Raw genomic sequence first — 13,902 nt, 5'->3', positions numbered from 1 at the left:
CACTGGTTACTTCCACGTTATATTATCTTGAAGTAAATTCATAAAATAATAGATATCATCTGAAGCACAAAACGCACGGGAAATACTATATTCTAACACATGACGACATGACGCTCCACAAGCTGTAATCATTTCCCTCCCAAGACGTTCGATGCCTATTTATCTTTATTTTCGTCTAATTGTTCTCAGTTCTTACCCATTCCAAGCTGCCATGTGATGACATTCATAAAATATTAATTTCATCCTCTTATGGATGACATAGTTATAAAAGATCAATTTGACTCTCTAATGGATGACACTGAGAAAAGATCAATTTCATCCTCCTATGGATTAAATTGATGAAAGATCCATTTGATCCTCTTATCGATTACATTGATAAAAGATCTATTTTGTCCTCTTACGGATGACATTGAAAAAAAAAAGATCACTCTCATCTTCTTACGGATGGAGCCCGCCTGTCTTCTGCATTGATGCATATTGCAATCTATCCGAGGGAAATAAGCAGTCATGGTCATCAGTATAACGACTTCAGGTACTCGACAGGCTCACATGTCTGAGTTAGCTTCTTGCAGACCTCGGCCGTGATGCATAAAACCATGAAAACCTCCCTATTAACGGATAGCTCTGCGACTAATGGTAGCTACCGTATGGCAACACTATTTCATGGCCAACAAAAACCAAAGAATTACTAAATGGTTAACACTGATTTAAGCAGATACCAGTAATTGTAAAGTTACCAATTTATTTATGCAACGTGGCCCAGACTTAAACTAGGCGATAGTCACATATATAGGAGTAGATTGATAATCGATAAAAGGACGCCATCCAACATGACGTAAGTTTACCGAGGTTCTGGATTCGATACCATAATCAGAAAAATAATTCTCCACTACTACTCTATATACCGTCACTGATGTCTAGCAGGATTTTGACACAAAGGATTATCTATATAAGTGGTTCGAACTGGAAGTGAACGATCTAATTTCCGAGTGTTTTGTTTCGGAACATAACAAAAATGTTCAGTTTACCTGGCGTACAGCCCTATACGATTCACTAGCCATCACTTATCGCCTTAATTTAATTACAAAGTACAGTGACATCGGATAAGAGAGGGGAAATGCTTTCGCGGTTGGTCACTGGCTGTAGATAGATAACATACTGGTGCCATCAAAGTTTTTCTTTCTTTTTCCCCCTTTTTCAAACCAACATCTGGTTTAACATTTCTAGAGTATGTGGTATCTCGGAGTAATCGTCTCCACAATTGAGTCAGCTATCCGTTGTTAACGGTGTCACTCTGCTTACTTGCTATAGGAATATTACTGGAGACACGGGGTCAAACAAACCACCTTTACCATCAACTTGTTATGCTGATCATTTGATTTTATACGCCCACTCACTTTGTCTATGTGTACTTTAAATCTAAGGAGAAATTTCACTCCATTGTGAATTTCACTTTAAAAAAAAGTAAGAGAAGAAAAGAAAAGTAAAACCCTACTTCACAAAGAAGATAGCTAGGGAAAAAAAGAAGAAATGAAATAAGACAAAAGTGAGGTGGCACTTGAAATTGGACACAATGCACCAAAATTAACAAGCATTTTAATGTTTCTCTCCATGTATTGGTGAAACAGCAATGGCAGTGGATGTACGATGTTGAAGAATTTATAATGTCATCATAATCATCGCATAAATCACCCATTGCTCCTAAAAAATCAATAAATCTATTTTATGGTCGAAAATTCAACAGTTGTGACATTCAAGTGACAAACATCTAACATTTGATTTGTTTTGATAGCACTTGATTTCATTTGATTTCGTTGGATGTTGATTTCATAAGTTTAAACGCATTACTTATCATTTGCAGATGAAACGAAAAACCCAGCATTAGTGCTTTGAAATAGTTCTAAAATGTGAGTTATAGGGATAGAAACAACCACTGTAAAATTTGAATCCGTATTATCGACGCTAAGTATTGTTGGATACACAAAATGTGAATAGTAGTTGTAATGAAAATGTTTCAAGACTAAACCGTCTACAGTCATGGTTTATTAAGAAAAATACTGATATTTTAGGGTTTATTGCAAAAATATTATACGGTAGGATGTTTTGTGATACAACAGACCTACATAAATGCATTAAATGTGATGTCTTGAAAAATTTTAAATCACTGCTCCCAAAGGTAAACTGAACCTTTACTGTATAAATGTAAGCATGCTCTCACATGTAAATCAAACAAAATACAAGCATAGTTCACTCTAAACTCCCCCTTGCAACGCCACCTAACTCACCACTTTTCCCCCTTCCACCCGTTGCGATCATGCGACGGTGAAACTCACATCTTTCACTTTCACGGTGATCCATTTTTGTCAACAGATATACCCACATTTTTGTGGCCAGCCACCCCCCCCCCCCCCCTCAAAAAAAAAGGAAAAAAGAAATCGTGCCATTGGTGTGAAATTTCAATAAATGAATGAGGAAATATGCTGTCAACTGACAGACATCCCCGAGGGGTGAGTGGCTGTGACTGCAACCAGCTTCTTCATCAGAGTCGACACAAAACCTTTGACCCACTCAGTTCCAGAAATTACAGGTCTGTTTGTCGCTGTATCCTTTACGATTTGTATTTGTTTGTGTTTCACAAGGTGTTCTGAGAAATAAACCCAACGACAATTGAGTCTATGTTGTTCAAATATTGTTTGTTGTACAATATTGCAGAATTTTCAAAAGCGTCTGAATATCCAAATCTCTAAATGATTCACAAATTGGCAACTTATTAAGAAGTTTTCTTCTTTCAATTTATGAATTATATATATTTTTTTCCTTTTTTTTGCTTCTTTGTTTGTTTGTCTTGGGGTTGGGACGGACATTTTTTTTTTCTGAGTCTGTGAAGATTCAATGACTTTTACAGTTGCGTCTAATTCTTTCTCCAATAATAGGATTACCAGAAAACGCAGCGTTGCCAATCAGGGGCGGATCTAGCTTTTTTCCAAGGAGGGGGTTTAAGGGTTGAGCTGGGTATTGCAAAGTGAGTGAGAGCAAAGCGAGTGGGGGGGGGGGGGGGAGGGTGTGGGAGGGGGTATCCCCCCTCCCACAGTAGGGAGATTTTCAATTTTTAGGATTGCCAGCTTGCAATTTTAAGCATATTAATTACTATGCATGCTCTATTTTCTCTCTCTCTCTCTTTTTTGCCAAACATATATACAATGTATATATATATATATATATATTTTTTTTTTTTGGGGGGGGGGGGTGGTGCAGCCCCACCCGCGCCCCAAGCGCGGTGGAACATGTCTGGTTTGGGGGGGGGGGGGGCAAAATTTCGACGGGGATGGGCACATTGACGTGATGGTTTGAGATCCTCGGCGAGGGAGCGAAGCGACCGAGCGGGGGGAGGGGGAGTACAAAAGTCGCGTTTATAGAGCATTTAAAAGCAAATTTCTAGGAAATTAAAAAGTGGATAGAATCATTTGCAAATGACTATGATTATACGGTGCCAGGTAAAAATGGCAGAGGTAAAAATGGCAGAGGTAAAAATGGCAGAGGTAAAAATGGCAGAGGTAAAAATGGCAGAGGTAATAAAAATGGCAGGGGTAAAAATGGCAGAGGTAAAAATGGCAGAGGTAAAAATGGCAGGGGTAAAAATGGCAGGGGTAAAAATGGCAGAGGTAAAAATGGCAGAGGTAAAAATGGCAGAGGTAAAAATGGCAGAGGTAAAAATGGCAGGGGTAAAAATGGCAGGGGTAAAAATGGCAGGGGTAAAAATGGCAGGGGTAAAAATGGCAGGGGTAAAAATGGCAGGGGTAGAAATGGCAGAGGTAAAAATGGCAGAGGTAAAAATGGCAGACGTAAAAATGGCAGAGGTAAAAATGGCAGAGGTAAAAATGGCAGAGGTAAATATGGCAGAAGTAAAATGTCAGAAGTAATGAGAGCGATTTCGTCAGATATAAACTTAACGAAGAGGTCTTGAATGATATCCTAGTCAGAGCAAACTGTATTTATCGAATTAACAAATCCAAATTGCAGATTTGAAGAATTATTGATTTAATTATGTTTAAAAAAAATTAGAGCACTCTCATTATTCTGAGTTTGATTCAAGTGCAGTGGCGTAATCTGTCTGTGTGCAGAGAAATAATAAACCAGCTAAGAGCCTAGTAGGCCCATGGGAAATTACTTTTATTATTCAGTATTATTGTTATTATTATTTTCATTATTATTATTATTATTATTATTATTATCATTATTATTATTTATCATTATTAGGGGGATCCAACAATGCTGCAAAGCCCTTAAACAGTATAATCCTACGTTGTTTCGCCCAATGAAGTTATCACACACACACACACACACACACACACACACGAACCATCTTTTGGTATAAACATATACGCAGATATACATACTCTCACATACACACTCTTACACAAACGAATTCCGCTCACGTCCAGGCTAGTATATTGTCATTACTTTTCATTTTTTGAACTGTTTAGTGTAAAGAAGTGAAGGAGACATAGTCGAAGCAAACCGCTAATTTTTCACCTGTTCAATATTATTTCCTCACATTCAGGTGTCGTAGGAGCCTATTTATCTCACAAGGCCTGCTCACGACATGATGTAGAAGTAAACATACAAAACGCAAAAGACAAACTACAGCAAATGTATCGGCAGACATAAGTAAGCTCTTGCAAAATATTTTATTACATTGTTCAAGTATCACATGGCGCAAAAACAAATAAGCTCTTGCAAAATATTTTATTACATTGTTTAAGTATCTCATGGCGCAAAAACAAATATCTCGAAGTTTAATGAACACTTTGTGGTCACTTTACAAACTTATGCCTATTAAAACTGGAGACGAACTTTAGCAATAAACTGTTCTAGTGAGAGTAAAAACTGATCGTTTGCCATGGGATTTCTTTCAATCATTGTTGAACGAATCCGCAGGCGAAAAAATGTAAATGTTTGATGCCTTTCAAACTTAGCTGTTGCTCCAAAGTCAGATTCCATTATGTTATCAACATGGTGTGTTGCTAAAGATTGGTAGATTCAGCCACCGAAAATGACGTTGTTCCCTCGTTATACAACAACAGTAAGAAAATCCAATCCAATCCAGTCCAGGTAGATTGAAATCACCGCCTTTGACTACCATATTATGATCGCGATTCAATTTACACAGGGATCGCTGAAGCTCTGCAAGACTCTCTTTACATGTGCCGCGGGGAGAAATGTAACACTGCCCTTTTAAATTTCTCCCAGTGGTAACAGAAACAATAAAAGATCTCTGCAAATTTTTCGGGTGCTGTTCGTTATTCCGAAGGTTTGCTATTCCGAAGGTTCGTTATTCCGAAGGGTCGTTAATCCAAAACACGCAAATTCCGTATACCTATACAGAGGTTCGTTAATCCGAAAATGAAAAAGGCTTCGTTAATCCGAAAATTTGTGGCGTTATTCCGAAGGTTCGTTATTCCGAAGATTGGTTAATCCGAAAATGAAATTCGGAACAATGAACCTTCGGAATGAAGAATCTTAGGAATAAAGAGCCTTCGGAATAACGAACCTTCGGAATAACGAGCTGTAACCAATTTTTCATTGCTGCATGTCTGTTATCAAGCAATTTTATTTTCAGAAGTTTGCACACTTTTTAAAATACTTATTAACATAGTATAGGACCTACCAGATCTAAAGTAAGTTTGATATTTTACCGACAAGATACATGTAGAGCTGTATAGTGGTTAATATGTCCATTTTCAGGTGTACCGAGGCTCATCTTTTTACTGATATAATTGGATTGTTGACTGGCATGTTATGAGTGTCCCATATTTTTCCCCGTGTCCCATTTCTCCCCGGTCTCCCCCGTGCTTTATTTCAGGAGAAGGCACGAAAAGCGCGTATTGCGAGAAAGGTGTCAGAAACATGGAGGAAAAAAATCTCTGTCACTTTTACCTCGTCCTCTTGCATTTCAACGACTAAATTTTTATCAATGGCATTTTTTATCTCTAGCATTTTGACCACTGACATTTCGACCACTGACAACTTTACCTCTGACATTTTTACCACATAATTATTTACCTCTGCCATTTTTACCGCTGCCATTTTTACCTCTGCCATTTTTACCTCTGCCGTTTTTACCTCTGCCATTTTTACCTCTGCCATTTTTACCTCTGCCATTTTTACCTCTGCCCTTTTTACCCATGCCATTTTTACCCCTGCCATATTTACCTCTGCCATTTTTACCTCTGCCATTTTTACCTCTGCCATTTTTACCCCTGCCATTTTTACCCCTGCCAATTTTACTCCTGCCATTTTTACCTCTGCCATTTTTACCCCTGTCATTTTTACCTCTGCCATTTTTACCTCTGCCATTTTTACCTCTGCCATTTTTACCTCTGCCATTTTTACCCCTGCCATTTTTACCCCTGCCATTTTTACTCCTGCCATTTTTACCCCTGTCATTTTTACCTCTGCCATTTTTACCTCTGCCATTTTTACCTCTGCCATTTTTACCCCTGCCATTTTTACACCGAACCGATTATACGGGGGTATAACATTATTTCATGAGACGGTGTGAGATCCGCGGCGAGAGCGAAGCGACAGAGCGGGGGAGGGTGTGGGAGGGGGATATACCTCTTCCCATGTCCCACGCATAGGGACTTTTTGTAAAAACAGAGTATAAAAGTCGCGTTTCTAGGGCATTTAAATCAAATTCCTAGGGAACTAAACACAGTTTAAAAAAAAATCCCCGCGAAGGACTATGATCATAAATTATGCAAACTATTCATTCTATTATAAGTATGGACAGAGCGAGCGAGCCACTCTCACTTTGCCATTCGTCTGAAATGTATTCATTAAAAGCTAAAACGTAATCGCATTGTTTGAGCAATGAAAATTATTCTTGTATTACAAGAAAGCATAGAAGAAAAGAAAAAAAGTAGGCTTTACTAAAGGTATGTTTCACGGGGCACACTCGAGGACGCGAGGCTACCATCTATACACTAAATTTACTCATAAAGTAAATAGTAGTGTATAAAGATATGATAATGTATATTGATAGTGTATTATAATTTTCGCCCCGCTAGGGGCGAAAATTTTGCATATTCAGTTTTAAAATTGACAGCTTTTACGCAAGAAAAGTGCCTTTATTGTTGATTTTGGTCTTCAAATAATTGACTAATTAGTTGCTGTTTGTTTGTATGTTCTTATTTTTTTTTTACTTGGCAGCCCAAGAGGGGGGTTTAAACCCCCTAAACCCCCCCTGTAGATCCGCCACTGCCAATTGAATGAGGACAACATGATTTTTTTTTTCGACAGCAAATTACCTCTGGAATTCCTGGATTAGAGGATGGTAGCAAGAAACGCCTGGTTACAAGTCTATCAAGTTACGAGAAATCTGCAGAATCGTTACATTTTGAAAATAAAATTGTTGATTTTTGTCTATTTGTGTCCGCTTAAAGAACATAGGGTTTAGATCCTACATTAGTTCTTATAAAAGTGCTTCAATAACGTTAATATTGCGTTATTTTATGCTATATCATGCTATGAAATCATGTCAAGATACCTCTTCCTTTGCTTCCAGGAACACTAAACAATAATAATTGTGACATAATCTTAAGAGTATACATTTCACACAATGGCACAATCAGCAACCAATGGCTAAGGACAACCTATAAAAAGGAAGAAGATTTCCATCTCGAGGTTCTCCGCATTGGTTAGTTACAAAGAGTAATGTGTATAAGAAAAGAAAAACAACATCAAAGTGTATTTACTGGTAGAGGAAGGCAGAGTGTACTTTGATCTATAGGTTCCCTGACTCGAGTAAGAGCTAAACATGTTGTTTTCAATCTCCATTAATTGTATATTATAAAATCACTATGAACGAGAAATTACTGCTTCTGGTGTGATAAAACAGATACCCAATATATTGATACAATGATAATGTGCCCAGTCTTCGTGAGGCGTGCGTATAATCGTACAGCCAGTGTGACAGTGTGTGGATGTGTGTGTGTGTGCGTGTGCGAGTGTGTTCATGTGGAATATTTCATCAAGATGATAAGTGTAATGGAAAGATAATCTCTTTTTTTTCAAGATTTTTGATTGTTTACATCAGTGACTGCAATCCAACTTGAGCATTTCTTCACGTACGGCCAAGTGCTCGCTAAGTGCCGTATCAGCAGAAAGCAATCGAAGTTTTAACCGATCCGATAATGAAATAGCTGCTTTATCTTTTACTACGGCTTCCGGATTGGAAGAAGATGTCTTTCGACTGGTAAAAATACACTTATATAGGCCCTAGCTACGCTATCCCCACTGACACCATGAATGATAGATCAATAATGTGTGAATGCATATCCCCAACCCTCACCGAATTCCCCCTTGGAAAAAAAAGCAACAATAGTAATAGTGATATTTAATAATAAACTATAGGAATGAAAGACATTTTGGGGGTTCTAATGCTCATTATCACCTGTCTTATAAAATTATGATATTTCTTGTTACACACACAGGTTCAAAAGACACACGTGCGTCAGTAATACATAATGTGTAGATGATCTTTATGGTTTACAAAAATTAGAAGAAATGTGTCGGGGTTCTTAATTTACGTGACATACACAAAAAATATGTATATACACATATGCACACCTATATAAACACACACACGTGCTCACACACAAACACACACACATAAATATGATTTAAAAAATAATAATAACTCAAGAAAAAAACGGTACATATCATTTAACAATAACCCGTACCGGCAAGGAAATTGGTTGAGATTTTAATGTGCAAATTGGTCAAAAACTTATGTGTGATGACAATGTCACTTCTTAGAATTTGCTGGTATGATCTTCCCAGTATTGCTGCTTTGTGAAAACAAAACCAAAAAAATAAAAATAAGATAAAAAAACACGAAAATCGAAAGTCAGGCGCAATTATATCCACTGGACAAGTTTAAATTTTTGGTTAGATTTAAATGAAAGTTTAACATTAAAGGAGGTTCTTCTTGTTTGAGTCTGACTTATTCATTAGAGTCAATAGGATTGGACTTTTTCACTAATAAGAATGGGGCTGTAACATTATATTCATTTGTTTGATTGTTGTTAGTTGCAATTTTTGGTGTCCGCAAGAATAAAAAGAAAGTGAAGTACCTCCGCATTCGAATTCGTTGCATTTCCGCTTCTGCCGAGCCTCTCCCTCGCACGCGTTCGGCACATCGCGATCGCACAGTCTTCGCCGATGCTGGAATCCGCCCCCGCAGTTCACCGAGCACGATGACCACGAACTCCATGGTCGCCATCCTGCACGACGAGGAAAAGATAGAATGATGAAAGAAAGTTTGAAATGGGAGAAAAAACATGCAAAGATATTAATGTAGGCCTATAACATACCATTATGTTCATTCTGCAACATGGGTTACAATGAAGGATGTCGACAGAAATAAGATTACTCGGATTATCATGTCAATTTCAAGCAAGGAAATATATTGCATAACGACATTGATATGTCTTGTAATTCTTCCGTGATATCAATCATATGGGAAGAGCTTGTTGCTTTCACGTTTTGATTATCTCGTTCCGAGTAGTTTCAATGAAAAGCCGTTTGCTCTACGAAATGTTCGGTTAAGGACGAAAAGAGTCACGTAGTCGGATACTCATGAAAGTACAAGTAGGCACCTACTCATGACTTGGAAGTGTATGCCCTACACTTCAAAGAGGATAGCTTGTTTCTACGAAAGTACTTATAAGCGTGATAACAGTTCAGTACTTGAGTGACTGTTACGAGAACTTCGGAACACCAAGAAAGGTGAAGGACTCATTCTACACTACTGGTGGTAGGAGTTACTGAATTCTCCATCATGTCCACAGGGAGTCAGATGGGGAATAGGACTGACCCTTTACTACTCGTGACGATTTGTTTCGTCAAAGTGACCATGTTGACTGACAAGCGGAAGCTACCACCTGATACTTCAGCCGACGTATTCATTACAACAACTGTTCATTCGATACGCCGCTCCCTGCCCCCATTCCAATGGGAGCACCTCACGCACCATCCCCTGACAACTCGCGCCGCGTCCATAGGGGTAGAAACTAGATCAGAGCAGGGATCAGTGGGGCTTTATTTGAAGACAACACAGAATGAGAAATAATAGGGCATGATCGAACGGGCGAAAATGTGTGACATGGCTTGTCTGTCACTCCTACAGCCAATATCACTTCATCGTCAGAAAGGGGGTATTGGGGAAACAAGCGATGGTACAGACGAGTAATAATGGGTAGGAGTAATCTGAGGCATTCCAAATATGTTAATACCCACTGCGCGTCCAAAGTACCATCCTACATGTCCAATGTGTAAAGGCCACAGGATGGTTCATACAAAATGCACAGCCGTGTGACATGAGTGTATGTAGCTAGCGTGTCAGTAGGATAGATAATGAGTGAATTCAAATATCATGCATATTGTTTTTTTCCTTTAAGAACATAGAAACACGCTGTTCCATCTACCTGCACATTACGTAAGGCATTTCTATGTACTCTTAATGAACTCTGTGTGAATTAGATGTTGATTTGTCGGGAAAGCCTCAAACAAACCGAAACAAATTTCCTGGTTGTCAGGAAAAGCCCTTGGTATGTACCACATTTGAACATATAATGAACCCGGCATTATTTCTGCTTACGAATCATTACTATGTAGGTTCCTAATTTTATATTTCCTATCATGCAGGAAATAAGTATTATGGCAATGTTGTCATGGTTAATTGATGAGCAATGATGTAAGCAAATCTATCGGGGGCTTAGTTCAAACAAACGTTTTACTACTGAAGAGAGTTTTAACAACATCCATCGACATGGTACGTGTGTTGATACTCCATGAGGCACTGCTAAATTGGTGGATTAATGTGTCTTTTAAAGGTCCAGATATAAAAATGTAAAATCAATTAATGTCTGTGGCTTCCGAAGTCATGACGTGGAATTTGACAAATATGAATAGAAGAGAAACAGAACTTGTCAATATTTCATGCATGCTTGGGAATATTCTATTAGTGATTATCACATGATCAGTTGCAATGTATTATTAACTCGGTGTATAAGCTGCTCTTTATCCGTTTACTTCTGACATTTCCCATGAATCAGACCTATAAACATGATAGAATAACTGCTACCACTCAGCCTTGTCCCTTCAGATAAAGTTCATTTAATGATTGAATATCACCGGCCAAATCAATGCAAACATGACCTGTATGGCGGACACTGGTCTCAGACTCTGATGGGAATTGCTGTTGTTGGTGGTGTTCTTGTTGTCGTCGTCGTTTTCCCCCTTTACAGTGGAACTTTGTTATTACGACCATCCTGGCTCGTATCTTCATGGGAATCAGGAAAATCCTAAGATATGAATTTCTGAGAAAATTGGGATACGGCTTCAAAACGCCCAAGGGGATACACAAGAACCAGGTAATACAGATAAAGGAGAACGTAAATCCAAAATCACGTCACACTATTCCTAAGAGAAAATAAAGAGCGAAATGGTGTGAAATGATGACAGAATCGCATGACTGTCAGACTGTAAATTTACACTTCTACCTGCACAGCAACATCTTCACAGGGATCACTCAATCCCACCTCCATGATATGAGGGCACTGTTTTTGTTCAGCATTGACCTTTGAACTTCAAGGGATTCCACTTTATCCTGCTATCGGAAAACTCGAATTTGTTCCAGTCCCTGTGACCAGGTTATCCGAGGTTTCTTTTTTCGATGAGTGACTTGGAAATCCCACGGTAGGCATTGACACACATAGAATTTCACGATCGTCGAGACACGGGATGAAATCTGTGTCATCGAAAGAAGACGCAAAATTCGAGAAATTCTCTTCCAGAGTAGCAGTTGCGTCACACCCAAACCATTTACCCCTCTACCGCCCCCTTCGCTCCCCCTTCTCCCCCTTTTTCTTCTCCGGCTCCTCAATGAGCACGCGCTCCATCTCTCCGGAGTGATGTTGTCAGACAGAGATGACTGATGCAGTGAGCCAGGGGTGACGAAAGGCCGAGGTCACGGACACGGACCACGGTTCGTCATCTCGTCTGTAGCCTCGTGGAAGTAAACAGTAAACTGGATGATGAACAGGGCGCGTTTTCTGTCTCATTGCAGATCGTATCTCCTGAATCAAATTAGTCAGTGGAAGTTTACACATGCATGCTTGCATTGGATCCTGCGCTAACATTTCGTTCAACAAACATAATGTTATACGTACGCCCAGAGACACACATGCATACACACACACAACATCGCTTGCAGCTAAAATAATGTCACGAATGTGCCCCACCTCTCTACGGAGAGTTTTGTTTTGTTTTGTTTTGTTTTGTTTTGTTTTGTTTTGTTTTGTTTTGTTTTGTTTTGTTTTGTTTTGTCTTGTTTTGTTTTGTTATTCTATTCTATTTTGTACTAGACCATATGATATTCCCTATCTGAAGAAAGGAACTTTCTAAAAAGATGTCAGGTCACTGGTGAGCTACATGATCACTGGTAAGCGAGCAGCAATATAGTTTGGAACATCATTTTTCTTAATCATTATCAGATTTTGACAGCTGTAGATCTGGTAATAAGCCTTGCCCACGTTTTCGAGATATATCGGATTATCGGTATTGTTGTTGTTTTTTTTTTCTCTCTCCCCTCTTTCTCTCTCTCTCTTTCATTCGCTTCGGTCAAGAAAAGTCGCCGATCTGTCAATGATTATCACGCGTTAACCTCTCGCTGTATCGGCTGTTAATATTCGACGGCGAGTGGACGAATATGGGAGGAAGGGCATACGAAAATATTGAATCTTGTTAGCAAACGGTTTTTGTGGTGGTAGCAGCGGGAGGTGTTTGTACATCCTGCCCATAACCCTGGGGCGTTAAGGGTAAGAACACAGAAGAGTGGTTCAATTTCCTCAAACCTCCCCCTTTTCCCTGGCTAGCTGACATCATATTGTGTTGTTTGCTTAGGGCCCAATAAAAGTCCAAAGCCCGAGAGCATTGCGTTCGCGCCATGTGTGTGTCCTGGCTTCATTTTTTAATACAAAATTTCTACACAGGAAAGGGGAAAATTATGATTTCCTTTTTGGGTGGTATATGTCAGATTCCCTGAAGTTTGCGACCTCCCATATTAACCTTCAATTTTGTCCGGTAAGTCTTGTGAAGTTCTGATAACAAGTAGGCTTCCGGGTACGTCCCTATAATCATATCAGACACAGAAAGGTACCTTTATTATTGTGTATGAAGCCTTACGATATGAAACGGATGCTAAAATATCAGCATAACATAAATTTGTGTTTATCACGTCGCTCGGCTTTCGTTATGTAATACACTCTTTAGGGATATTATTCTATGGGATATTTCACTTCCGTGCAACACGCCGATAAGTGGTACATTGTCCTTGTAGAATATGAAGGTGCTGCAATTTCACATCTTAGGAATGCAGGCTGGACGACGGGTCCGTGGCGGGGGGAAAGGCACGAGTTACAGGAGGGAAAGAAAACATCGCTCAGAAGTGTGCACAGAGCGGGCAAAAACAGCACGACTTGATGATCCTGGACCTCTGGGATGGGCTCATAACTACCACATCATGGACACGTGGAAACAATTGACAAGAACACGAAACCAAAGTGAAGACAGTAAACCGTCTCGCGATGAACGGCATGGGGACGGGACACGCGGACAACGACGAATCAAGCTGGGCCATGATTACAGTCATTCGTTTTTGCACCGTGAATAGCGACGCTGTATACGGTTAAAGTTATTTACTGATATGGAGTCGAGAAGAGAAGAATAATTGGGAAGAAATAAGTGATAGACGGAAAAGAGGGTAGTACATGCAGTAGGCCTAAATGTATGACGAAGATGAGAAAATCATGGAACTAGCTCCATAAGACACAGAAC

The 13,902-nt window shown here is 39.2% G+C and overlaps 1 protein-coding gene across 1 annotated transcript in view; it reads right to left on the bottom strand.

Annotated features, from left to right (window-relative positions):
• Positions 1 to 13,902, bottom strand: part of LOC139720829 (uncharacterized) — a 76,312-nt gene that overhangs the window by 28,024 nt on the left and 34,386 nt on the right. The window contains exon 2 of the mRNA XM_071632165.1: positions 9,138 to 9,287. Within this exon, the coding sequence (XP_071488266.1) occupies positions 9,138 to 9,287 (150 nt within the window). The remainder of the gene's footprint in view (positions 1 to 9,137; positions 9,288 to 13,902) is intronic.

Source organism: Diadema antillarum, unplaced genomic scaffold (genome assembly GCF_040938485.1).
Source record: "Diadema antillarum isolate AM-2024a unplaced genomic scaffold, OU_Dant_1.0 scf00000134, whole genome shotgun sequence".
In the NCBI taxonomy this organism is placed as follows: domain Eukaryota; kingdom Metazoa; phylum Echinodermata; class Echinoidea; order Diadematoida; family Diadematidae; genus Diadema; species Diadema antillarum.
Note: the sequence above shows the minus strand (reverse complement) of the source record. Positions and strands in the feature narration are given on the sequence as shown.